Source organism: Euprymna scolopes, chromosome 10 (genome assembly GCF_053919585.1).
Source record: "Euprymna scolopes isolate OS-2025 chromosome 10, ASM5391958v1, whole genome shotgun sequence".
NCBI classification, from domain to species: Eukaryota; Metazoa; Mollusca; class Cephalopoda; order Sepiida; family Sepiolidae; genus Euprymna; species Euprymna scolopes.
In genome coordinates this window covers 124,962,584-124,989,770 of record NC_136491.1, presented here as the reverse complement: position 1 = coordinate 124,989,770, position 27,187 = coordinate 124,962,584, and the positions used below count along the sequence as shown (strand labels likewise).

The following is a 27,187-nucleotide window of genomic DNA, read 5'->3' as shown; positions in this document are numbered from 1 at the left end:
CACTACCAGCAAGGACAGATTTTGGTCTAAGACTACAAAATTTTGAAAATCCTAAAGATACTGTCAGGTTCTGTTCCTTGAATGCTCTGAAGAGCTCATTTAGGTTGCACAATATGAGTCTCTTCTGCTGATGTAAATTACGTTTAATACTAAAAAAGCCTTTCCTGCCTGGAATCAATCGAATGTACTCATCATCTTGATAAAATGCTTGCACTAACTCTACAATATCAGCAGGCAAAGACTTACCTTGTTTTTGTTCATGCACAGCTAAAATACCGCTTTCCAAACACAATTTGCAAACCTTGCGTACAATGTGTTCTGAAAAACCAAATACATTCATGACTTTTTGTGTGACCAATTGGTAGGGGCAAGTGTCAAGATCTGTATTTTCATTTTAGTGGATTCCACAGTCTTCACTTTTGCTGCAAGAACCTCTATCATTTTATCAAAGCACTTCGCTTTATCTAAAATCTCACTTTTTAATTTTAAAGGTTCATCACATAACAGCTCAGAGTCAATGTTTAATGACTTTGGTCTTAATACTTTGTATTGCAGAAGAAAGTTTTCTCTTACCTAAACGAGCCTTTCCAGAGTCATGAAGCCCTTTTGTTTTCATTGGAGAAATTCCAATAGCAGAGAAACATTCATTGATATTTGTCTGTTTCCGTCAAAGTACTTGCATCAAGCTCTTGCATTTCCTCATCCGATACATGCCTTTGTTTTTCATCATCAAGAAATTTGCTGATTCGTATGCGACAATTAGGACAGAGTTTCTTGCCTGGAATAAGTAACAACTTAGCCTTTGCTTTATCTGCCAACTTCAAAGAAATTGCTTTCAAACTGCCTTTAATTTGCTTCTTATGATTTTTAAATGGATTGAAACAACTCTTTTCAAGCCACATACTTAGTTAACAAGGTCTACTTGTGATGGTCACAGATAGTATTTTATCCTCATCAAGTCCTTTCCTATAGGCAATAAGCTTTACATCCATTGCATCCAAATGATCCACTGAAATTAATCCAACCTGTTTATCATGGAATAAATTAGTACTGGTTTCAACTGTTAGCTCAGTACAAATAGAACAATTCATCTTTATCTGAAAAAAAAAAAAAACTACTTCAATTATTCTGTGTGCATGTAAAAAATCCAAGTAGGAAAATGCCACCTTTCTCTTTGGATACTAGATGAAAAGTGATTAATAAATATTTTAAGTGCCACAGAAACGTTCCAGTCTGGGTTAGAGGAGGGTCATTCAGAGTTCACAGTTGGCCTAATTCTAAATTTATTACAATTATTACCTATCAGATATCTTATGTTTAACCAAGAGTCTACAAAAGATTTATTGCTCAGTGTAGCTTAATCTTAGTGTTTTAAACTAATGAAAAATACATTTTATTATCACTTTCTTCTAAATGAAAAAAAAAAAGGTTTTAGTTTAATAAAATTAACTTTTTAAAAAACTGTAAAAAAAAAAACAAACAAAAAAAATGTTTAATGACATCAACAAAAACTCTATAAAATGTTGATCTTATTGCATGAGTCAATGTTTATCACTTATTAAAAACAATCTATCCATGCTATACAAAATGCGATATCTGCAAAATATATTTAAATTATTTTCTTTTTGAATTAACAAAGACTATCTTATTGAATAGTTTAAGAAATTACTTAACAAAATATGAACATTTGAGGAGTTTGGGAGCATTAGGATGATTGTTTTTATCAATCTTTCGCTGAATTACTAACGTACATAGGAAAAAAAAAACTATAAAATTGACTGGGCCATATCTCCTAAAGTAGGCTTGAAACCCTCACAAAATTATTTTGAGAACTTAAGCAGTCATAGTAGATGCTATAAACAAAATATTATGAAAATTGAAGAGGACATATTTTCTCCAGACTGATCATAAGCTACATAGGTAAAAAATTGATAATTTGGGGGACATGCTTTTGGGAGAGCAAAATTTTATTTTCTACCAGTTATGGGGTTAAAATAATGAGATATTCGGATTCTACAGTCCCTAAATGCCCTTCCTACCAAATTTCAGAAATATTGAATAAGTGGAAGTATTTTTTTTTTCTTATTTTATAAAACACTGAAATTCTGTACGGTTTCACGGCATAAATTTGGAAGCAAAATATGCAAATTTTACACCCCCCCTAAAATCCAAACAGTAAAGTTTAGGACCAAATAATTTGGCAAATTTTCCTAACTCATGAAGGGAAATATTTGTGCCAAATTTCAAGTAATTCGGAGTAGGTGGGTGTAATGGCCTGGTGAATTGACATGGAATGACCCAAATGCTTAGACCCAAAATTGGCTGAATAGTTTGCTAGAGACCACAAAGGTCAAATCTTTTGAACTTTGACCCCTTGGCAGCCAAATTTTTGGCCAAAACTCGATTAAAAACTTGCCCTATGTCTGAATACACTTTATGTAAAATTTCAAATGTTTAGACCAAAAATTGGCTGAGTAATTTAGTAGAGACCGCAGAGGTCAAAGTTTTTTTTTTTTTAACTTTGACCCCAATTTTGACCCTTTAACCTTTATTATTTTGGGCTCAAATCAAATTAAAAAGTTTGTATCCATTTTCAAGTAACTTACATCTAAAATTTCGTAGAACTTTTTAACCCATTGACATCCAAATTTCTGGCTGAAAACCGATAAAAAGGATTTTCCTAAATCTCAATACCCCTTATGTCAAATCTTGAGTTTGTAGATCGAAAATTGAAAGAGTAGTTTGGTAGGGAAATGTAGACACACACACACACACACACACACACACACACACACACACACACACACACACACACGATGTAACTCAGTCCATCTTGTTACAATTAATGGCAAATGTCATACAATCATCTATTTTGTCTTAAAGTACACGTTTTATGTAAGAATGCAATAATATTAAACTAATTACAACATGACAAGTAGATAACATTGCTTTTATTGAAATTGACAAAAAAGTAGTAGTTATCATTGTTTGTTTTTTTTTTAATGAAAACTCAACTTTACAACTGTCGGATTTCACTATTATAATAAAGAACCGTTTTTTATGTTTATATATTTTTTTTATTATTCACGTACCTGTTTCATTCAATAAATATTTGTTCTGAGATGCATGTAAAATATGGCAATTCAAAATAAAATATCAGGAAAATTTATGGATTACTTATCAGTTGAAAATATTAGTGTGCACAAAAAATTAAGGTAAATTATTGAGTAAAATTTAAAAAAAAAAAAAAAAAAAAAAAAGTGAAATTTATTATATGGACTCCATAAACTTCCAATGATAAAACTACATTGCATGTTTATATTAGAAGAAGGGAGATACTCTACAACCTGCTGGCTTGATGCAGATGTTGTTTAAAATTTGCGGAGTTCAAATAGTAAATTAATTTTATTTATTACTAGAATTCTATACAAGAATTTTCTGTAATTTTTAGTGTACACTAATATTTTTTTTACTTATATGTAAGTATATAAATACATTTTTCTGTTATTTTGAACTGCCATATTTCGCATGTGCTTCAATATAAATAAGCACCATTTTTTTTCTTCTTTTTTTTTTCTTTTTCAAGTTTATTGAAAGCAAATAGATTCTAACATACATTGTTATAATTAACTAATTTTTTTTATCATTGTAGAATCCTAAAAGGTTAGAGGTCCAAGCAAGTTTAAATCTGTTTTTGGAAACAGCTAGTGGATTCTACCTTCAGGTATTTTCAACCATTTTATTGAACATTTTTTCATTTTATTTAATTTTCAATAAAGCTTTTTATATAAGGTACTTACTAGAAAAGCAGGAAATTTGTCAAATGGTGATTTATTTTTACAAAAAAAAAAAAAAAAAAAAAAAAAAAAAAAATGAAATTGATGTTTTTTTAATCAATTCTTTTTTTAGCAAGTAGTAGGTGCTTCAGGACCTTCTAGTTTCAAAGTTGTTGCAACAACATTAAGCTGTTGCTCTGTAATCATTGAAATAAATGCTCATCCGAGCTCCAATCTTTGCCCCCTCCTTCCCAGATTTTCACAAAAAAAGCACTTGACTAGCTACAACCACTATCAACAATTTTTCCTCACTCTCTATCTGGTTCTAAATCTAAATGCATATTCCATTAACGGAGCTTCTTTCCTAGAACTTCCTGTCTGTGGAACACTGTTCTGCTGGCCTGCTTCCCGGCTGACTACAATATGATAGTCTTCAAATCCAATGTAAGCAAGTTCTGGTTGAGCCATTCCCTTTAATAATCAAATCCTACCCAATCTACACCATTAACGATTACTACACTACCACCTTACATTCATTAAACCTTATACACGAGTGGGTTTCGAACCTTGAGAAGTGATGACACCCTTGTAAAAAAAAAAAAAAATCAGTAACACAACTGGTCAGTTCCCAAGTGAGATTTTTCACTTTTGAAAAAAATAATCAACTTTGAAAGTCTGAAAGTTGTTTTCTGCTGTGTTCATAATGTGGATATCAAAATCAAAGAAATGAATAAGTCAGATGCAATAAAATTTAAACATAATAAAATTTAAACAAAATAAAATTTCAACAAAATAAAATTTCAACAAAATAAAATTTACAACCTCAAACTTTTTGCTTTTCTAGTGACCGCCATATAGTTTATGAAATTTGCTGCATTAATTAATCTTTTTTTTTGTTTTCTTTTTGTATTTCACCTTCATTAATTAATATTCCTTTCATCTCCTTTTATTTTTAAAGCTTTACTGTCAATGATTATCAATAAACACTCTGTTTATGATAATGTCAGATCTATCAAACTAAATTATTCACAGAAAAACGTGGCATCCTATTGTGTACAGTTTTCATCACAAAGCAGCAGTAGTTTAAGATAATTTTGTATTTAATATATATAGTGTATCATTCTATTCTTTTTCTTTCTTTTTTTCGTTTCTAGTTACTACAGCTGTTATGTGCAACCTTCAAGCTAGACTTGCCTTTCCGGCGAAAGTCTTCAGCCTATGGAATTATGAAAGGTAAAACTTTTTTATTTTAATTTTAATCAATTTGTATGCAAGAAGAGTAAGGCAATGGCAAAAAAGAATCAAGTGCTAGTTTGATTACAAGAGTTAGCAGTGGATGGAGAAAGTTCAGGGATCTACTATCATTACAAACCAGCAGAGTGATACCACTGTCATCAATAGTGTGGAAAATGTAATTTTGGTAGATTTTGTTTTTTGTGTACTGCTTAAACACAAGTCTGTGTAATAATTCACATGATATGATTGAAAGCACAGTTTAATCTATAAAAGTTGACTCTTTTTTAGACATCTTTTTTTCTTTAAGGTGGCTTACAGGAAGTGTGACAGAAATAACACTCAAAATGAAAACAGTAATCCAAATAAATAATTCACATTTTCTTGTTTTTGTTTTCAATTTTTTTCTAATTTGATTCAGTATTCATGTGTTTATTCTTGTTTGAATTTTTTTCATTGATTTTATAGAAAAAAACCCTCTGAAGGCCAAGATTACTCCTCCAAAAAAGAACTCTTGTCTGTATATCTGCCAGCATTGCCTTGTTCATTTGGGAGATATTGGTAAGTTACTAGCATTAGTTGTTTATGTTTTGACTAAAGAGCCACTTTAGGATGAGAGTGGTTATAGATTGACAGTTAAATGTTAGATGGCATGAACAAAATTACTTGTGCACATCTGGTACTACCTGATCAGGCTGTCTGAAGATATCGGTTTTCTAACTTAAAATGCATCATACATTAATGGGTTTTTTCCCTTCCTTTTGCAGAACTTAATGATCTTCTGCAAAGCCTAAAATAAAAACAATTTCCTTTACAAAACAACCAAACCAAACTCAATGAATAAATATTTGAAGATATGAAAAACGTGAAACATAAAAACTTTTTTCCAAAATTACTGGATTCTGCATTAATGAATCCAAAAAGGGTTGATATGCTGTAAAGCAAAAGAACGAAACCAAACTTATGCGAATAGTTTACAAGTATTTGTTGACATTGCATTTGGAGATGACCATGTTATAGCATGCAGGGAAGAACACCTTTGGTAATGTGTTTCACAGACGGAAAGTTCTTGGAAAGAAATTCTGTTAATGGGAATACTATTTGTAACTGTTTGACATAACAATATGTACTTGTACTGCTTCATATTTACAGCATTTAAATGTGCAAGTTTAATGTACAACAACTTATAGCCTTTTCGGGTGATCTTGGTACATTGTACAGGAGTGTTTCTATATTTGTGCCATTCACTGACTTAAGGTAGATATTTAAAAATACATTGAGGGAGTTTTAGAATACAGTTACTGTTTGCTTTTAACTTAATGAAAAATTAATAAGATTTCATACAAAACAAGTCTAACTAATTTATAATTATTCTATGTATATATTTTCAATAAGAAAAAAAAATTAATTTTTTTCTGGTTATGTATAAATTATCATCCTGTGTTCAATTTATTAATTGAACACAGGGTGATATTTTATACATTGTCATCTCATCTGAGCTCCAATCTATGGTCCCTCTTGCCAAACTTTCACGGAAAACACTTGTCTAGCTGAAAACACTATCGATAAATTCCCTCACTCATTATCTGTGCCTAAACCTAAACATAGATTTCATGAACAAAACTTCTTTCTCAAAACTGCACGTTCGGAACTCTCTTCCATTTCCCTGCTTTCTAGCTGACTACAATGTGGTTGTCTTCAAGTCCAACGTGAACAAGTGATTGATGAACCGTCCCCTTAAGTAATCCAATTTACTAAATTTTCAATACTAAGGATTGCTACGATATTGTCCGATTGACTACAGTACACTCATTAACCCTTATCCTTGAGTGGCCTCCGGGCCTTGATAAGTGGTGACACTTTGTAAAAAATAATGTAATCATTAGTGTTAGGATGATTAATCGGAATTGTGAATAAAAAAACTCAGAACTTTTTGGGGTATTGGAATCAGCAAAATTAGCGCTTATTTTTCGATGGCAAAAATAATTCTGTAATTGCTTAGTTTGTTTTATTTTGTTTAAAACTTAACTTTCCACGGCTCATTTTAATGATGAAATGATAAATATTTATTGATTTTACACTGTCAGATTACTCCAAAAGTGTGTTTTACGTTTGTGAAAATACATGAATTTTTACAGTAATTGAAGAAAAAAATAAAACAACTCTACAATTACATATTAAGAGATTTTTTAACGAATCAGAATCAAGAATTTAAGACAGCAGTAATAATTGTATTAAAATTGGGAAAAATATTGGAATTGCCCCATTACTAGTAATTAATAATCAGAAGAGACTCTTCCTTGTAATATAGTCAAAACTTAGCAAAAGTTTTGCTAAACAGAAAGCGGAATTCAAACAGAGACTGTTTTATTGAAAATAATGAAATATTTCTATATAGTCATATAATAAACTGATTGTTGTTTTTGCGTATTACAGCCAGGTACCGGCAAGAGGTTGATCAGGCTCAGACTTATTATTGGCATGCTGCTAACCTTGTACCTTCAAATGGTAAGATATTTGAACATTTTATACAAATTGTATTTTATTATGTATAATTGTTGGATTGCTATGGCCCACTTTTTAAAACTTATTTTAAGAGAGTAGAAAGTCCTCACATTCCATCAGTAATGTTTCTGACAAAGGGGGAAGAATTACTGTATTTTGGGTCAGGATCAATCTATCTAACATCTATTCTTTGCTAGTTTTTGATCTGAAGCAGCATTTGTTAGCGCCTTACATCAAGTGGCTTCATACTTTGTATGAAGCAATTTCCATTAAAAAAAATACTAATTTATATATACTTATTTTTTTAATGGAAATTGCTTCATACAAATTTATATATCTAAAAAAAAAAAATGAGAATATGTGTATGCGTGTGAGGACGATTCTCAACCTATATACTAAGTGGATTGTTGATCTTCAGGCGTGAAATTTGACATTTCAGACATGTAGAAAACTTTTTTATTGGTTTTCATTCGGAAAAAAAGGGGCTGCTAAAGGGTAAGAATTGAAAGATTGGTACTTGGGAGTCATGAGATTTTTATCTGTTTCAAAACTGTTTCCTGAATGTGTGGCCATGAAATATGACAGCTTCTTTATGTTAAGAATAAGTAGGTTTGAAAACACTTTGTAAAGATTATGTCAAGCTGGTCTAATGGTTATCATACTTGACTCACTGTTTTAAGGTTTTGGTTTTGATCTCAGCTCGAGTAATTTTTTTTTTTACTTTTAGTGAACTGTTTAGAAAAAAAACATAATACTTGCATACACATGTCTCAGTTTCTGTATGAATTAAAATATAATATTTATACATATTTTATGACCGAGCAACGCCAGTCAGTCTGCTAGTAAATATAAAAGTGAGAATGTGTGTGTGTGTGTGTGTGTGTGTGCGTGAGAGAGAGAGAGAGAGAGGACACTTCTCATCCTATATACTCAACCAATTTTTATCTACAGACTTGAGATTTGGTTTATCTTGTGTATTCAGACATGTGGAAAACTTTTTAATCTGTTCTCATCCGGAAAAAAGGGCTGCTAAAGCAGTCAGAACTGAAAAATTGGTACTTGGGAGTCATTGGATTTTTATCTGTTCACTAACTCTTTTCACCACTGCGCATGTGTGAATAGTTCACATTATGTTAAGAAAAAGTAGGTTTGAAAATATTTTATTTATCAAAGACCCTGTCAAGCTAGCTTAATGGTTATCATACTTGACTCACTGCCTTTAGGTTTTGGTTTCGATCCAGTTAGAATATTTTTTATTTACAAAAAATGAACTGTTTAGAAAAAAAACATAATACTTGCATACACATGTCTCAGTTTCTGTATGAATTAAAATATAATATTTATGCATATTTTATGACCAGACAATGCCAGGTGGCTTACTAGTTATGTTATACTTTATTAATGCAGTTTTGTGATTGAAACAAAATATAAGCATGTTTTTATGTTAATGTTTTCTCTCCAGTTTTAACTTGTATATTCTTTACTTATTAGTGTAATCATGTATGCACTAACACCTAGTTTATTGTGAAGAAAAAATTTTGGTGCTAGTGCACTTAATGAGCCGTGCTATTTTTTAAATAGTATTTTCAAGTTTAATTAAAGTTTTATGATATCTGTTTTTATTAAATAAAGGTTAAAGTACAGAATAGGTACAAAACACCCCCCTCCTCATGTTAAGAGTAGCTTTCTAAATAATAACGTTATGATTTCAGCACGGATTAATAAGTGCACTAATACCAAAATATTTTTTAAAATATCCCTGCAATATTTAGCATGGAATATGTAGATATAAAAGTCATTTGGCATAGTGTTCACTAATGGGCCTGGAAACTATGATTTGATCCTCATTTGAGTCCTACAAGACATAAATAAAAGAAATAATGACCCTTGCTTAAATCACTCAATAATTTATAAAGTTATGATCAAGGGAAAGAATGGAACTTTCTCATCACCTTGTTGTAGTAGCTAATGAAAAGGGAGTCGTTGGTTCATCCTTGGCTGTGTTTAACCAATTTACTTTTACTATAAAACGGAATTTGTGTTTTAATGACTGCAAATTTACTTTTATTGACATAACATTATTTGATGATTTTAGTGAATTGTTACTCAGGCATTTTGATGATAAAGCTTTAAATCATACAAGAGTATGAGGACAATCGCTTGATACACTAAGATTTGCATTTATCTTATTTTTCATATCAGATGGGTTTCGGGTTTGAATGCCAGCGCTTCTTCATAGAGGGCACATGCCACCCATGTCTCTCCACAGTGTCATTACATGAATTTAAAAAAATTTTCAAGAATCTTTTCTATGCCAATAGTATGCCATTTATATTTCCAATGCATACAAGAGTATGAGAAAGGCAATTGCTTGATATTGGCATAGGAAAGACTCTTGAAAATATTTTTTAATTAATGTAATGACGGTGTGGAGAGACATGGATGGCAAGTACCCTCTGTGGAGAAGCGCTGGCATTCGAAACCGAAATCCATCTGATATGAAAAATAAGAAGATAAATGCAATTTTAGGTGCTATCGTGGTTTGGGGTGGCAGTATAAAAAGACGATGGCAGTGAGATTATCTTGTGTATGTGAGATCATTGTCAGTTGCGAAGATGCATGGAAAAAGAATTACGACAGCAGTAATAAGGGAGAAGAAATAGAATCCTGATTGTCAATTTTTTCTGTTTTCACTTTGAGAATAAACCAACATTTCGTCATGAATGAAACATGAACACAATTTTTGGTATCATTTGCTCTCAACTCAAACAAATTTATGTGATTAAAATAGGGATTAATTCCTGTAAAAAAAAACCCAAACAAACTATGAGCAATCTTTCAATTAACTAGCAAGATTGTTGAACCAATATCAGTGTTTTGAAAGAGTCTAGTTTCTCTAGTATAGAGGCTTTAATTGTTAAAAATCATTTGCGATGAGCTGATGATGTAAAGGTTGTGCGACCAGTCTTATGCTAAGAAGATATTTTATTCTAAACTAAATGTGGGAGTTAGGAGGGTTGGAAGAAGTAATTTAAGTAATGTTTGAAGGAGGATAGAAAAGATATTGAATTGATCACACAACATGAGAGGCAAGTACATTCACGTGAACAGAGTGGAGGAATGGAATAAAGGTGGCTTGTGTGGAAAGGTTTGAAAGTAAATGCGAGCAACAAAAATTGTGAGCCGAAAAAATTGTCCACATGCACAATTGCCAAACAATGTATGCTTGAATTGTGATAGGATGTGTGGATCTTGAATTACACTGTTTTCTCATATGAGAACATACAAATGAAGCTCCTGGAAATTTGTAGACTCAATTTGAGTGACAACCTTGATTCATGCAATGTATAAAACAGCTTTTAAGAAATATTCCTCCATTTTGAAAAGTAAAAAAAATTAGATATACACTTTAATGGTTTAAAAATTGGTAATATTCATGCATGTATGCATGTAATTTGAATAATTTTAAAGATTTTGAATATTGTTTATTTTGTTTTTGTAAAAACAAACTGTAAAAATTTTGACTTTTCTAACTTGTGAATGAATTTTATTTTTTAGGACAGCCGTATAACCAACTGGCTATTTTGGAGGCAGCTCGTGGGAACAAGTTAACGACTGTATTTTATTACATCCGTAGCCTTGCAGTAAGGCATCCTTTTCCAGTTGCGGCTACTAACTTGGAGAAATTCTATGGCAAACTGGCCAAAGACTCGTATGTACATTATGTTAAAGTTTCTTAAAATGTTGCATGTCTGGAGAACAATTTTTAAATGAAAATCAAATCCAATTTTAATAATTCAATAAAATGTATTTCATTTCTGTTTCTATTGATAACTTTGAAATATAGAAGATATCAAGTAAAATTTTTATTTATTTACATATTATTATTATGATTAGTATGATTGAAACATTGAAAAATAATTGAGGTTGCAGGGTGAGTTGGCAGGAAAGACCAAAGAAAAAAGTGATAATGATGAACTAAAGAAAGAGGAATCAATAAACATCTGGTCCAAAATAAGTTGCTTTAAAAGTCAATTTCTAACAGACTGCCAGCATATAAAATGGATAATATAATGATACTGTTCAGTAGTTTTTTTTTTTAAACTTCAGTTTAAAAAAACAAAGAATATTTTTATATAAACGTTGTGAAACAATAAGTCTAAAGCAGATGACACTGCAATAAATTCTTTGTCCTTTGACTAGGAGCAAAGTGTATTATCTGTTCTGCTACCACACTTCATCTTTTCTATTTTTGAGTCAATAAAGAAGAAATTTTTTTAGACTGAAGCAATTTAAATATTTGTCTCTATTCAGTGCCCTTTCTGGGAACTGAATTTTCCCTACTTTAAAAACCTAACTCGTGTATAACTCTGCCTTCATGAGGAGGTAAGTAAATAGGGATCCTGAAATAGAAAAATTTTTTTATCTCCAAGGATTTCCTTTATTTTTGTATTTGTCGTGTGAGTTGTTGCTTAATCTATTTAGGTATAACCATTTAGATATTCAAATTGATTTTGGTAATGAAAGTGTTTCAGGTTTTTCTAGAATTTCAGACTTTAACACAGGGGAGATAAAATCAAAAACTTCAAATTAAAAGAGAAAAGAAGCTGAACAAAGTAAAAGACTTGAAGATGAGAGACATGCATAAAATTAAGATAACAATTCATGGTTGTTGACCAGAATACCTCCTATATCAAAAAACAAAAATACAGAAAAATATTTATAATGTATGTACTTGTAACAGAACAAAAAGGTCATATTTTAAAAATTATGTAAATTGATCAAGTAGTTTTATTTTTAGAAAGATCATTTTTAAATGATTTTAGGTGATTGATGGGAAATTGTAGGTATTGCAAGGCTGATCTTTTCAGTTTGAATTATTGTGAAGTTATCTGCCTTTGTTTTCTCAAGTTGTCAATGTGAGACAGCCCTTTTTTATTTACTCATAAGATTTGACTTTCATAGTTAAAAATAAAACTACTTGATCAGTATTTTGGTGCACAATATTTTCTTTCTGTCATGGGTACATCATATAGATTTGTCTTTATTTTTGTTTTATCATCAGGTGGTGTGTTTCTGAACAAGCACCGTTATTTTGTTTTTTTTTCATATTGTAATTGGAAAGATAGTAAGGATAATAGCATATACATTCTACTATTTTTTTTTTTTTAATCTATTTTACATTTTTATTTAGTATTTAAGTTTCTTTTTTTATTTTCTAGGACTGACTTTAAGGGTAAGCTCTCAATGAGTGAAGTGATTGCAGCATTTTTACAGTTTCATGCCCTTATACATCTTAATGCTGGTAAGTTCCATGTTTGATGTTTAATTTTCAATAACAGCTTTTTGTTATCTATATGTGAAAAAAAAAACGTATTCAACATTAATAATACAATGTAATTCCACAAAAAACAATTTATATAGGTCATCCATGAAAACAGCCCCATTGCTAATAATACAGAAGCACTCCCATCTTCTGTATTCCTAGTGACACTGTATGTGTGTATTATTAATTTATTTATTTACTCATATATATATATTATTACTATTATTATTTTTTTATTTATATCTTAATAAAATACTTACTGGACTCTGTCTCCATTTCTTATTAGAAAAGTGGTATTTTCCACTGGAGAGCCCTGAATTTAACAGCTATCGTGTTTTTAAATCTCCCACTTAGATGGTAAATAGCTGATCTTCGTTTTTTATTTAACAATAATTTAATTTAAGGTTTCTTTCTTTTTTTTTTTTTAATCATTATATAGTTGTAATTCTATTTTGTCATTGTGAATTTTCTCGCGAAAAGTCGGCTTATTCAAGTGCTAAATCTGTCATATGTTGAATTTAGTGGGTATCCTTAGGAATTAAAACAGTATTATTTTATTTTAGTATTTTTCTAAAATATGCAAGGCATCTTTAGACTAATATATATATGCACGTGTGTGTGTGTGTGTGTGTCTGTATATATTCACAGACAGACTGTTTCGTTGTGCCCCGGCTCTTCCTTGCGGCTACTTTAGCATCCATCTTAAGCCAGAAATCAAACCTATAACCATCTAGTTGATAGTAGTTTTACTCTGAGTTACGGGATTGGCACTCATAAATTAATCTACAATGTCTTTATATTAACATTAATTATGACTTTTAAAATGTTCCATTTCTTTAATTACAAATTCTCTCTCTCTCTCTCTCTCTCTCTCTCTCTCTCTCTCTCTATCTATCTATCTATCTATCTATCTATATATATATATATATATATATATATATATATATATATAAATTGAATTTAAACTCTGTAAATTAGAATTTACAACAAATTTATTACATGACAAAGAATATAAGTTAAAATTTTAACATTTTTCTTTATTCTGTGGAGTTTCAAAGAATGACTCTTATCTTCAGAGGAAAGTCGTTAGCAAAATAATATACATAGGCAAGCTATAATTTTGCGGTTAGCACATAAACTGAAAACTACAAAATATGAGAGAAGTCATATTTGTATAGAATGCAAAAATGTATGGTTAAAACGATATTCCGAAGAAAACTTAATGAAGAAAAAGTTGAAAATGTGCTACAATCCAAAGAAAAATTGATTAATTAGATGTAGAAATGCAAACGAAATAGTCTAAAAATAATTGTAATAATCCAAGTGGTTGAAAACATGAGTAAATTCCAAATGCGAAGATGGCTTCTTAATATTGTGGGAGAAGATTTTTTTCATTGAAAAACGTACCAAGTGAAAAAGTTAATATTTGTCTCACAACAAGAGAAAAAAGGCAAAAATCACTCATCTTCATAGTCAGAGACATTAAAAAAAAAAGATGTTCTTATATATTTATTTTAATTATATATATATATATATAAAATTAAAATAAATATATAAGAAATATATGAATGTTTATATCTTATCTCTATTTCTTAATTATTGACATACAGGAATACAAAATGTCTTTCAAAAAATAATCTAATTTTCTAAAATGACAAAACTTTTGCTCATTTCTTTGACCTTATTCAGTGTATTGAGAGATGTGTGTGTACGTATGGTGGGTGTTGGCAGCGGAGGAATTCCATAAAACATGGTCACATATTTTATTTATTGCTTCCCAATTTAAACAATTTTTACATTTAAAGTCAGTTGGAAAAAGTATTTTTTGTATTGTTTACAAATAGTGCTTGTGTATTATAAGTGAGTATCTAAAAACAATCAAAATAATTTATTTTAATGATACTAGTGCGTACTTAAGTGTCATCTAGAAAAAGGTAAAAATGGTGAAATTGAAACGAAGCAAGGGAGGTAAGTCAGTTCATCATACAGAATAGAATAAACTTTTTGGAAGACATTTTAAGAAGCTTCTAAGAAAGAAACATACATCAAAATAATAGCAGATTTTAAATAATGAAAATGAAATAAGACATAACAAAACGTGTATACATATTAGCTGTTCACAAATTAGAATTATTTGACCAAATTGATAGCCTATCTCCCTTGGATTCTGAGAACTATTCAAAGTTAACAAATCCGATAAAACTGCATTATTCAATAAATTTATTTCTACTTGTAATTATTTTTCTACTCGATCAGTTTTCATCATTTTTAGAATTTATACTAATTTCAGCATGTCATGCAAGTATGCACTAGTGTATTTTACTTAAAATGCATTGTTGACTTTTTTTTTCTAGAAATCCACTTATAATGCACAAGCACCTTATAAATAATATCAGTACTTCCTGTTAGCTGCTTGGTATGATGGTGCTTTGTAGGATAGACACATAGTTACATAAGCATACGTTTTGTCACTACAGATTGCACTTAAACAAAAACATAATTTGTAAACACAATGAAAAAATGTTTCATTTTCTTCTACAAATTTTAGTTCTCAACTTACCTAGATCTTTTATTAAATATTATTTGCATCTATAATGAATTGCCTCCCTTACTGGTATATGTAAAGAATAGCTATACATATAACTAATGAAACAAATACAATATATATCTTTGGTATATATTCGGCACTGTTATCCAGAATTCCCCTATATTAAAAAAGAATAAAGAAAAAGCTTTATGGTATATGTACTTGTGACAAAATGAAATATCATATTCCAAAAATCATGTAAATTGATAAAGTAATTTTATTTTTATGTTTAACAGAACAGCAACTGTCTTGTCAGCCATTTTAAAAATAATCTAAAAATTGAAACGCACCAACTCAATAATTCAAGCTTGCGAGATTTATGTTTTAATCTCTATGAATTCCCATTAATTACTTCAAAATGATTTTCTTTAGAAAAAATAAAACTACTTGATCAATTTATATGACTTTTGGAATATGATATTTTCGTTTCATCAGGGGTATGTACATCATACAGATGTTTCTTTATTTTTGTCTTTTAATATAGGAGGAATTCTGGACAAGATCTGTATTATCATATTAAAAATATATAAATCCGTTCATTCAAGCGTTGTCTTTTTGCAATAATATTTTGTGTCTATTTTGATTGATCATTCTTTCTGAAATGAGCGTATACGTATGTAAGTCAAATTATAAACAAATAAATTTGTGTTTCCAACTTTATTTTACATACATTGTGTCTATTTTATTCATTGAAGTATTATTTTTTGGTGCTAGTCCAGAATTTGACCAATATTAAAAATAAAAATACAGAAAAATATCTTTATGATGTGCAAAGCTGTTAGGATAAAAAATATCATATTCCAAAAATCATGTAAATTAATCAAGTATTTCTTTTTATATAGAAAATCATTCTTATTTAACGAATTTTTGCAATCTATAAATATAAAAGCGAAAATGTATGTATGTATGTATGTATGTATGTTTGCTTTTCCTCGATGTCCACGAAAGGCTTCTTTCAAAGAAGCGCTTGCTCGCTTCACAACTTTTTAAAACTTTTTATATCATCTATAAATTGTAATATCTACGAATTATCCACGGAGCTCGCCTCTCTATTTAATTTTATTCACTTTCAAACGTTAATTATTCCACATTTCCCGCATTGGCACGCGTTACATTCGGTTTTCAGTATAAAAAAGCGAACCTCGACTCTAATCACAGGTCCAGAGCCAGTTTGGTCAATGTCGACTTCGTCATATCAGACTGTAGCTTTCATTTCAAGATGAGGGAGCGGGTTTTTAAAGACAAACAAACCCATTTATTCAAAACTGTCCCACACAAAATAACTGCTGAATACCTATCGCCGTCACGTCAATCAAAAACGCGCACCTGTTTTTTTTAAAACACTTTACTATTTTCCAACTGCGCGTCGTCAACGCTTCGGCTTTTTTTCACATACCCCGAAAAACACCCGGGCAATGCCGGGTACCCCTCGCTAGTTAATAATAAATTGTAGTAATTACAAGGCTAATTTTGTTCTCTATTTCTGGAGAGGTTGTTAAGAGGGAGGTAACCAGTGATGAATTTTACCTTTTCAAAAATAAGACATTATTTTAAATGTTGTCTAGACAATATTCTACCATAGTATTTTACAAAAACAAAAGAAGTACTTGTGTGTGTGTGTGTGTGTGTGTGTGTGTGTGTGTGTGTGTGTGTGTGTGTGTCACAGAAGTTTTAATTATTTTGTATTTTTTTTTACAAAATTTGACTGTATTATTTAAAAAACAAAACAAATCTCGCTATTTCGAATTGAGTTGTCTCCCTTCATTTTGTGGAACACACACTCCATTCCTGCTTTTTTATAAAATTTGTTTTCTTAGTTTAAAAATAAACAAATAAAAACTACTTGATCAATTCATGATTTTTGGAATATATTTTCATTCTGTGATCAGTTCGTACATCATAAAGATCTTTCTGCTTTTTTTTGTTTCAATTCTCTGTGTTTATATTACAAAATTTTAATGTCCACATTATTTTACTCTTCTTAATGCTGAGAGGAAATAGGACAAGTATATATTCGGCACTTGATTTCTGTGGGTTTTTTAAATGAATTGATTAAGCACCATACCACATTTGTTGTCACTCACACCTGATGCCTTTCCAAATATAAAACGGAAAACTTTTTCTCAGTTCACGCATTTTGAAAATCTGGGTAGTTATTTTTGTGTATATCCGTTAGAAGCGTTGAGTTCCACTACATCATGTCAAGGAAGAAGAGAAAAAAAAAAGATTGATAAAGGAGTCTTACTCCAAAATATATTTCTTTAAAAATAAACACCCGTTTATTTTATAAAAAAATTTCTCGTTGCAGTTTTGGCTTCAAATGTATTTATATATGTTTTATTCTTCAAATTTCACTCAGCGCTTCTAACGGATATACACAAAAATAACTACCTATATATATATATATATATATATATATATATATATATATATGGGAAAAAAAAGAATTTAAAACTGTAAATTAAAATTTACAATTAAATTTATGATTCAACAGAATACTCCAAAAACAATTTTCAAAGTCAGTTTTTCAAACTTGCGGAGTTTCAAAGAATACCACTCTTACTATTCTTCTCATCAGAGGACAGTAAGAAATTAGCAAATTATAATTGTAGCAAAGCTAATAATAAGCTCTACTTTCTATTGTGTCTATTGAGCTTTTTTTATTTGGTTGGTATTAATTCATTAATATATAAATATTAATATTTATATTAAATTGAAGTTTACCTCTGATTATATCGGGTAAACATTTCTTTTCTGCTGTATTGATAGTATATATATATATATATATATATATATATATATATATATATATATATATATATATATATATATATATATATTACAGTCTCTGTTGATTTTGTTGCAGGAGTTTAGTTTTGTGCAGTTCTAGCAGGTCCACTCTCCAAAGTTTTGCCTTCTCTCTTTGAAAAGGGGTTAGTTTATTGATGGTCGCCTAAAGCGCTCTCAATGCGGAATGCCAACAGGGTTGCTCAATCACTTTTTGCAGGTCAGAGTGTCCCTTCTCGAAGGCACTGACTTCTCAATCCCAATTTCTCACCCTGGTGTCTAAGTTATTGCAGTGGGAGAGAATTAAACAGCCTCAATAATGTGGCAAATATCTTGCTGCCCTCCCAACATCTATATCTGTTCCCTATCACAGTAGCTTTCAGTGGCAATATGCCTTGTTTGGAATGAATCCAAATGAAAAAAAAAAAAGGTGCAAATTAATGTATAAATAATTTATCACTTTTTTATGAGTTGAATGTACATTGTGCAAATGTTTTTTTAAAATGTGTGAAAGATAAGATAGATACGAATATGAAATGCCTTATCGTATTATTTTTTAGATTGACTTGTTTATTCTAAGTGTTCGTGCATTACTCTGTTATTTATGTAATTGTTTGTGTATTTGCGAACATATTTATTCATATATGTTGACTGAATATTAAATTTTTTTTTTATTCCTTTCGCTTACTTTCAGATTTTGACCGAGCTGCTAATCTTTCTGAGAAACTACTCAGTAGTTTGCCTGCTCATGTCACGTCGCAGAGCTTCTCCACACCCATGCTCATCCAGATTATTGCTATCAACCTTTTTACTATGCACCATGCTAAACGGCAGATGAACGATGGGGTCTTTGAAGCAACCGGCCAGAATGAAAAACTGGACTACTTAAGTAAAGATGAGGAGAAAGGCTTTGAAATGGCTTTCAATTTCACAGGTAACTATGAAAAGTAGTGTTGGGACAATCAATCAGAAACCACGAAAATTGGAACTTTTTTGTGGTTTTGGAATCAGAAACATTTGTGCCTATTTTCCAATGTCAAAAACGTTTTTTTAATTGTCTTCATTTAAAATTTTATTTACTATTGTTTGTACTAATGATACAATGATGTTTATTGATTTTAAACTATCACTAAAACTAAAATCTATAGATTCCCCTCTCCAAGTATATTTTTATGTTTGCCAAATACATGCATATATTATGTGGGTTTTTGCAGTAAGTCAAGAATAAAAAAAATAAAAACAATAACAACTCTATGGCTTAATATTTGGAGATGTAAAAAAAACAAAAAAAAAAACAGGCAATTGGTCATTATTTCGGAATCGAGAAAATAGAACATAATCAGTAATTGTGTCGGAATCAGGGGAAAATTTTGGAATCATCCCATCACTAATAAAAAGAAAAAGCAATCTTGTTTATGCTCACTTTTGTCGTTGGAAAGCATTATGGTTTAACACTAATGTGATCAAGAAATATTTTTTATGTATATTATATATATTATATTATTTTAATACTGTATATTATTAGCATTTCGGCCCGGTGTTGCCCGGGTGTTTGGAGGTGTATGTTTAGCAACAGCAACAAAAAAAAAAAGCAGTAAATTTTTTTAACTTTGACCCCTATCATGACCCCTTAAAATTTATTGGTTTGGGCTCAAATCAAGTTATTAAGTTAGATCCATGTCCAAGGAACCTATATCTAAAATTTCAAGTGTTTAGACCCAAAATTGTCAAAGGAGTTTGGTAGAGTTCTCAAAGGTCAAATCGTTGAACTTTGACCCCCTTAACAGCCAAATTTCTGGCCGAAAACTGATCACAAAGATTTTCCCAAATCTCAGTACCCTGTATATCAAATTTCGAGTCTGTAGATTTAAAATTGACAGAGTTATTGTGTAGGGAAATGTACATACACAGACAGACACACAGATACACAGACACGTTCACTTTTATAGATATATAGACTTCATATATCTGGTTTGGTTATTGTAATTGAGAATTTTTCCTAATTTTTCAATGACCAGACGAACAAATGAAACCTTGGTGTCTACAGCAGAACACAGTAATGTATAGAATTTTAAATAAAATAATATCTAAACATATACCCTCAAATTAGATCATATCGAAAATACTACATATTGTGTTTTTTTTTGTATTGCAGCTATGAAAACTTTGTTTTGAAAATGGTTTTGTGCATTAAAAAAAGTATTGTTCATTGTATGACTTAAAATAAACACTGTCTGGAAACAGCTGTAAACAATTATAATATTTTTCTGTATGTTCTTTATTTAAAGTATGATTTGAAAAATTATTTAAATTGACAATATATATTTCAAGCAAAAATTTCTTATAACCGGTTTTTTATCAATAACTCCATAGTGTAAGATATGTGCTTTTATATTTTTATATATTGTATGAACCGCTTTTAATGCAGAGAACAAACTCTTATGTAATTCATGAAAAAAAATCATCTTGTATTTTCCATTGAGGACATACAATTGTTTCAGTTCACCATCTAAATATAAATACAGTTCAAGTATACTGACTCATCTTGAGTGTTATTCTTACAATCTTTCAGCCAATATAACCTCTTCAAGTGTATCTTGTTGAACGCAGAAATCTTTCAATATTCATTGCAGCCGATACTAAAAATACAATTGAAAATTACTTCTATCCAGTCATGGCTGAAGGAATGAAAGCTTGCTACCCCCGTGGATTAAATAAATCATTCCATTACAAATTCCATGCAGATTTTCAAGTTCAATGGAAAGATTCCCGAGTTTGACAAGACATCTCAAAGAAGTCAGAGGTTAAATCAGACAAAACATTGTAAAGCTAACACTCAAAATGAGACCAGTTGTCCGAATAATCCAAAAGATGAATCTTTATCTCAAAACTGCCCAAATATAAACTCGGATGTTTTCTACTGAACTATGAATATGATCTGGGATTTTGGTACTCAAAATTGTTAAAGAAAACTTTGGATTTTGTCCAAAACTCCTCTGTATTAAAAAAAAAATAAAGAAAAATCTGTATGATGTACGTAAAATAAAAATATGTTCCAAAAATCACATAAATTGATCAAGTAGTTTTATTTTTTATTTAAAAAAAATAATTTTTAAGTGTTTCATGGGAGTTTGTAGGTATTAAAACATAAATCTTGCAAGTTTAAATTATTGTTGAGTTTTTATTTTATTTGTTTATTATTGTTTTCAAAATGGCAGACAAGACAGCCATCCCTTTTTTTTCATAAAATTTGATTTTCTTAGTAAAAAATAAAACTACTTGATCAGTTTATATGAGTTTTGGTATATGATATTTTTATTTTTTAATAAAGGGGGATTCTGGACAAGAACCAAAACATTATATTAATAAAAAAAATTATGAGTCTTATATCTTGTTGACTATAACTAAAGCTTAAAACACTTATTTTTTACAGTCTGTGATTCAAATTTTGTTCATGTTTTAATTTGTAAAAATATTTTGTACAAAATTTCATTTTGATTATTTTCAGTGTTGCTCCTTGATATGTTGCTACACTACACGCCAAAGCAAGAGCAAAAACTGCGTGACTTCTTTACCCTGCCAGCAATCAAGATTTTGCTTGACTGGTTGTGGTCACACCCTCTTTACTTCTGTAACAACTTTCTCAAGTCCTCAAAGTAAGTGGGGGGGAGGGTTCTACTCATTCTGCATCAGTTTTGTGATTGCTTTTTCTCTCTTTTTTTTTTGTTATAGTCAAGATTGTCTGTTCTTTTTCACTTCCGGTTTTTGCTGTCTATTCAGGTGGATAATTAGGCATGATCAAGCGAAAAGAAAGCCATTAACATGAAGAGAGTGGGGCTTTACATTATCTATTATTATCTAAGAAAAGATAATCATTTATCAGAAGGGACTATATCTTGCTTATTACTGTTATCTCATCTGTGGAGTGAAAACTGGTAATCAAAAAAAGTGGACAATCTGGATCATAATTCTTTTTAACTGATTATTTTCATCTTAAGTTTGTCAAACTTCAAAATATAATATTTAGCTGGCTGTGCTATCCATAAAGATGTAACTAAGTTATATTAAAAAAATGTGTTTTAACTAATTGTCCATTGTAGTTAATGTTATTTAATTATTTCATTCTTGCCAGCATATGAAAAGAACATAATGCATGTCATTTTTTAACTTGTTAGGAATCTTTCTGTATGCAATCTGGTGTGGTATCCACCCAGAGCAGATAGCGTTGGCTTCCTCCAAAGGAGGAAATTTCTAGGGAATATTAAATTCACAAAAAAAAAGTTTTCACAATAGATTTTTACCAATTTTTCATGGAAAAAAAAGGGCTAAGAGTTACAAAATGGATTCTATTAAATTTAAAAATCATTGGTCCAAATTTTTCAAAAAGTATATACTTCAATATGAGAATCTTAAACCTTTTTGAAATAATTTGACAAATTTGTTAAAAAAAAGAACTGAAAATATTTTTACAAAATTTTGTATAATAAGGGCCTTTTAGTTTTTGATTCAAGATTAAGGTATATTGATCCAAGAAAAAAAAAAACAGAAAGAGAATCCCTGGTGCTTTCTATCACATATTTCAAGTATTTTCTAACCAACATGCATTTTCATCAAGTAAATCTTTCATCAATAATTGAATAAAAATTTTGGAACTATGACTTAAAATTGAAACACCCATAATTGCAATTCAACATTGTAGAGACTTCATTTTTGTTTTGTTTGCTTAGAAATTTAAGATAGAGTTCAGAAATATTAACTTTTAATTGTTTAGGCAACTTGACTTTTGACCTATTCCCACCTTGAAGTCTATTGTGGGGAGGTGATGTCCTATATACAGTGCTTGGTATTCCCAAATGTTCTATGTGGTACTGACTAGCATCAATGACAATTTGGTGATTTACCAAGAACTTATCTGTCAACATTATTATGCAATATGTATGTTAGGAACAATAATAATACAATCAATAATGGTAAAAGAAACAGTGGGACTTTAAGAAGATGCCTCAACACCAGATTCCTTTTCTTTTATTTCATGTTTAATTATAAACACACTTGTCTAAGCTGATCTTTTTTTGTTTTGCAAACTTTAGAAAATATTCAATTTGAAAAAATATCATAAACTTTTTATTAAACAAAATGTATAAATTAATGAACCAACTTTAAATAAAAAAAACCTTGAAGTAAGACTTATTCACAAGGATAATAAAATAAAATTTTTAAAAGTATGCAGTTTTATTTATAAAAATTTTCATATTAAACTAGCAGGACCTGTGTATCGGCACTGTCTGGTGATAAGATGATAAAAACCAGAACAGATTCATTGAAAGATTCCCCAGCCCACCCCCTCCAAAACAGAGGACCAAGTTAAACAAAATGTCAGTTTTTAATGTAAAGATTGAAAAATGAAAATGTTTTATTTACAAAACCAAAAAAAAGTTGTATTTTATTCAAGAAAATGAATAAACAAGCAAAATATAAATCAAAATTTGATGTTTTAAAAAATTATAAAAAAAAATATCCATTTATCATCACTAAATTGAATGCTTTACAGAAAAAATATTTAAATAAATATTTGATTGTATTAAAAGACTCACAGAAAATGCCCTTTTCAAAACAGTCCTAAACATATTTCACCTGAAATTCTGATATTGCATGTCATCTCTCCTATCCTTGGCCAGTAGCGTTGGGACAATTAATCAAAATTGAGAATTGTAAAAATCAGAAGTTTTTAGTGTCTAGGAATTGGTATCGGAATCAGAAAAAATGTATGTCTATTTTCTGATGCCTAAAACGATTCTTTTGTGTTTTTTTTTTTGTTTTTTTGTTATTTGTTTTGGTTTAAAACATTTTCTGGTGGCCAAAACGATTTTTTTTATTGTTTTTATTTTTATTATTTTGTTTTGTTTTGGTTTAAAACTTGATTTTCCATCACTAATGATAAAATGATAAATTTTTATTGATTTTAAAACTATTTGGTAAAACTAAAATCTATAGATCACCCTACCTCACACATATACATACGCACAAACACACATTTGTGCATTTTTACGTTTATGCACACATTACGTGGGTTTTTATGATAATTTAAAAAATGAAAAATTAAAATAGAACTCTATAGCTAAATATTTAGAGATTAAAAAAAAAAAACATAATCAGTAATTGTATCAGAATTGGGGAATTTAGAATAGAATTGGTACTTGTATCGAGAACCAGGAAAAATATTGAAAATGTCCCATAACTATTGGTCATTGAAGGAGAAATCCTTCTAGACTGAGGTATTTTTTATTTTCATCTCAATCCAGAATGCCCTTTTTTGAAGAGCTGAATTTTCACTACATTAAAAATTGACCTTGTGCCTTACTCTGTCTTCCTGGAGAGTCAAGTAAATAGGGACACTTTCCAAAGTTTAGAAAACAAAAAAAGTTTGTAAACGATCTTAACATCCACTTATTTCAATGGTTTTTGTTTAAATGTGTTTTATGAAAAGTTTGTAAATTTTTATAATTAAAAGTTTATTTTGATTAAATTAACAAAAATAAACGTTTTGTAAAAAAAAAAAAAAAAAATTTGCGAAGACAAGCATGCATGTGTACTAATTCGTTTATAATTCAACCAAAAGTAAAAGAAACCGTGTCAAGCTAAAATGTGTCATTTTGATTGTTTCTGATACTTGGGGTGCCTCAAATATAATTGATCTGATTTTAAAAATTATTTTAATTAATGTATTGATCTGATTTTAAAAATATCAATTTAAAACTAGATTTATTTTATTTTTTGAAAACTTATCCTTAGAATTTGTGAACACTCACACTCATAATTCATCATCACCATGTTGTATGAATCCAAAGATTCTATTGTTGGCATTGGTTTCCCCAATATTTTTCTAGTAAGGATTTTTTCTAGAAAGACATCAGGAATTACGGGAGGGACCACATGAAGTTTGCAAACATTCGAAGTGAAAGTGATTTTTGTGGAACGAATTGGATTTAAACTTAAGATATTGAGGTCATCCGTTTGTGTCATTAAACACTGGACTACTGTCACCTCCCATGGATAAACTAAGAAAATTCATTAAATCTGATTGTTTTTCAAAGTAAAAACATTTTCCAAGGTAAATTATTAAAGATTTTTTTTTTCTATTAAATTTTTTAGTTTTAATTTTAGATTTTATTCAAAGAAACTTTGGTGTTTGTCCAGAATTTCCCCTATATTAAAAAAAAAAAACAAAATCAAGGAAACTGTATGATCTACATACACATGACAGAAAGAAAATATTATACACCAAAAACTCACATAAATTGATCAAGTAGTTTTATATTTGAATAAAACAATCAAATTTTGTAACCAAAGAAACAGCAACAATATTGCGATGTCATCTTGAAAAGAAGGAAAATATCTTAAAATTGTTCAAACTGGCAAGGTTTTAGAAAGCCATTCTTAACATGGGCAGGTGTGAGGCATTGGAAAAACTCAAATTTGTTTAAAATTATTTTCTTTATAAAAATAAAAATACTTGATCAGTTTATGTGATTTTTGAAATATGATAGTTTTATTTCGCAATAGGTATTGTACATCATACAGATTTTTCTGTAATTTTGTTTTTTTAATATAAGGTAAAATCTGGACAAGAAGCGAAACTTTATATTAGAATTTTTGCAAATATATTCTTTTTACTATTCAAAGCATTTGATGAAATTATGACAGATATTTTAATAAATTTTTATAGATATTTTTCTAGGATGTCAGAAAATTTTTTAATTATTTTTTTTTTGTTCTTAAAAGTTGTATAATTCTGTATTCTGATCTATAAAGAGGGTTAAGTATTTATTTTGCATAAAAAAATAGAAACTATTTTAGAAATTCTCAAAGACCAACAGATGCATGTGAATGAATTGTCCAAGTGTGTTCTCTACTCATTCTGCTTTTATATCTTTGCAGTGTCTGGTCCAATTTATCAAAGTTGCTAAATATGGTACAAGATCAACCTTTGAATGGTGAATCCCTTGATCTGCCCAAATGTAAGTGTGTTTTAGTTACCCTATCTTAATTATTGTCTCTCTTTATATACAGTTAGGTATGTTGTATATGATAATTCTCCAAGTTCCAAATATCTCATTTTCTCAGTTGCTTGTTTATTACTTTCCAAAAGGTAGCCATTACAATATTGTTTTGTGACTAACAAGTCTGCAGAATTGTCTTTGCTGCATATTTAGTAACGTGCTCATCCAATGTTTACCTTAAAAAATTTAAGAAAAAAAAAACAAACAAACAAACAAAAAACACCATTTTGGACAACTTACATGGTTCATACAACTGACTGACTCTGCCATTTATATTCATAAATGCCTTGAAACCCAATAAAAAGGCATTCATTGAGCTTGGATTTTTTTCAAAATTTATATAAATAAAAAAAGAATTTTTCATTATAAATAATTTTATTCATGAGAAAGATATTATAATTGGTATATACAAACTGAGTAACATTTCAAGTTAATGATTAACCTATATATATATATATATATATATATATAGAGAGAGAGAGAGAGAGAGAGAGAGTCTAAAGAAGCTTTAAATAAAAATAAAGAATGCAGTTTAAATTCCCGGAAGTAAAAAAAATATTAACTTTAACCTATCGCAGACTTAGCACCTACATAATCCGACTTCTAAAAATTTTATAATGACAAAAGAGAATTCATTTATATAAGGATGGAAAAAAAGGCCTTAACTAAAAGTGTTAACTAGAAATAGACTTAGCACTTGCATAAGCCGATTTCGCAAAAGTCTTCAAGTTTAAAACAGAATTTAACTACATAAGGATGAAAAGAGAAAACCTTAACTAAAATTTTGTAAATAGAAAACGGGGATCATCAGCTGCTTACCATGTAGCTGTTTCGGAGATTTCATTGTTTCAACAAAAACCAAGACATCAAAGAATGGATTAATAGCAACAAATAGTGTATTTCATCATTTGTT

General features: G+C 29.6%; 1 protein-coding gene across 6 annotated transcripts in view; it reads left to right on the top strand.

The window, feature by feature from the left end:
* LOC145286266 (uncharacterized) overlaps positions 1–27,187 on the top strand; it is a 281,380-nt gene that overhangs the window by 222,101 nt on the left and 32,092 nt on the right. For all 6 annotated transcript variants that reach the window (XM_080135098.1, XM_080135099.1, XM_080135100.1 and 3 more), the window contains exons 5-13: positions 3,653–3,724; positions 4,931–5,009; positions 5,478–5,570; positions 7,446–7,517; positions 11,073–11,226; positions 12,737–12,819; positions 18,909–19,148; positions 21,723–21,870; positions 26,153–26,232. In XM_080135098.1, the coding sequence (XP_079991224.1) occupies positions 3,653–3,724; positions 4,931–5,009; positions 5,478–5,570; positions 7,446–7,517; positions 11,073–11,226; positions 12,737–12,819; positions 18,909–19,148; positions 21,723–21,870; positions 26,153–26,232 (1,021 nt within the window). The remainder of the gene's footprint in view (positions 1–3,652; positions 3,725–4,930; positions 5,010–5,477; positions 5,571–7,445; positions 7,518–11,072; positions 11,227–12,736; positions 12,820–18,908; positions 19,149–21,722; positions 21,871–26,152; positions 26,233–27,187) is intronic.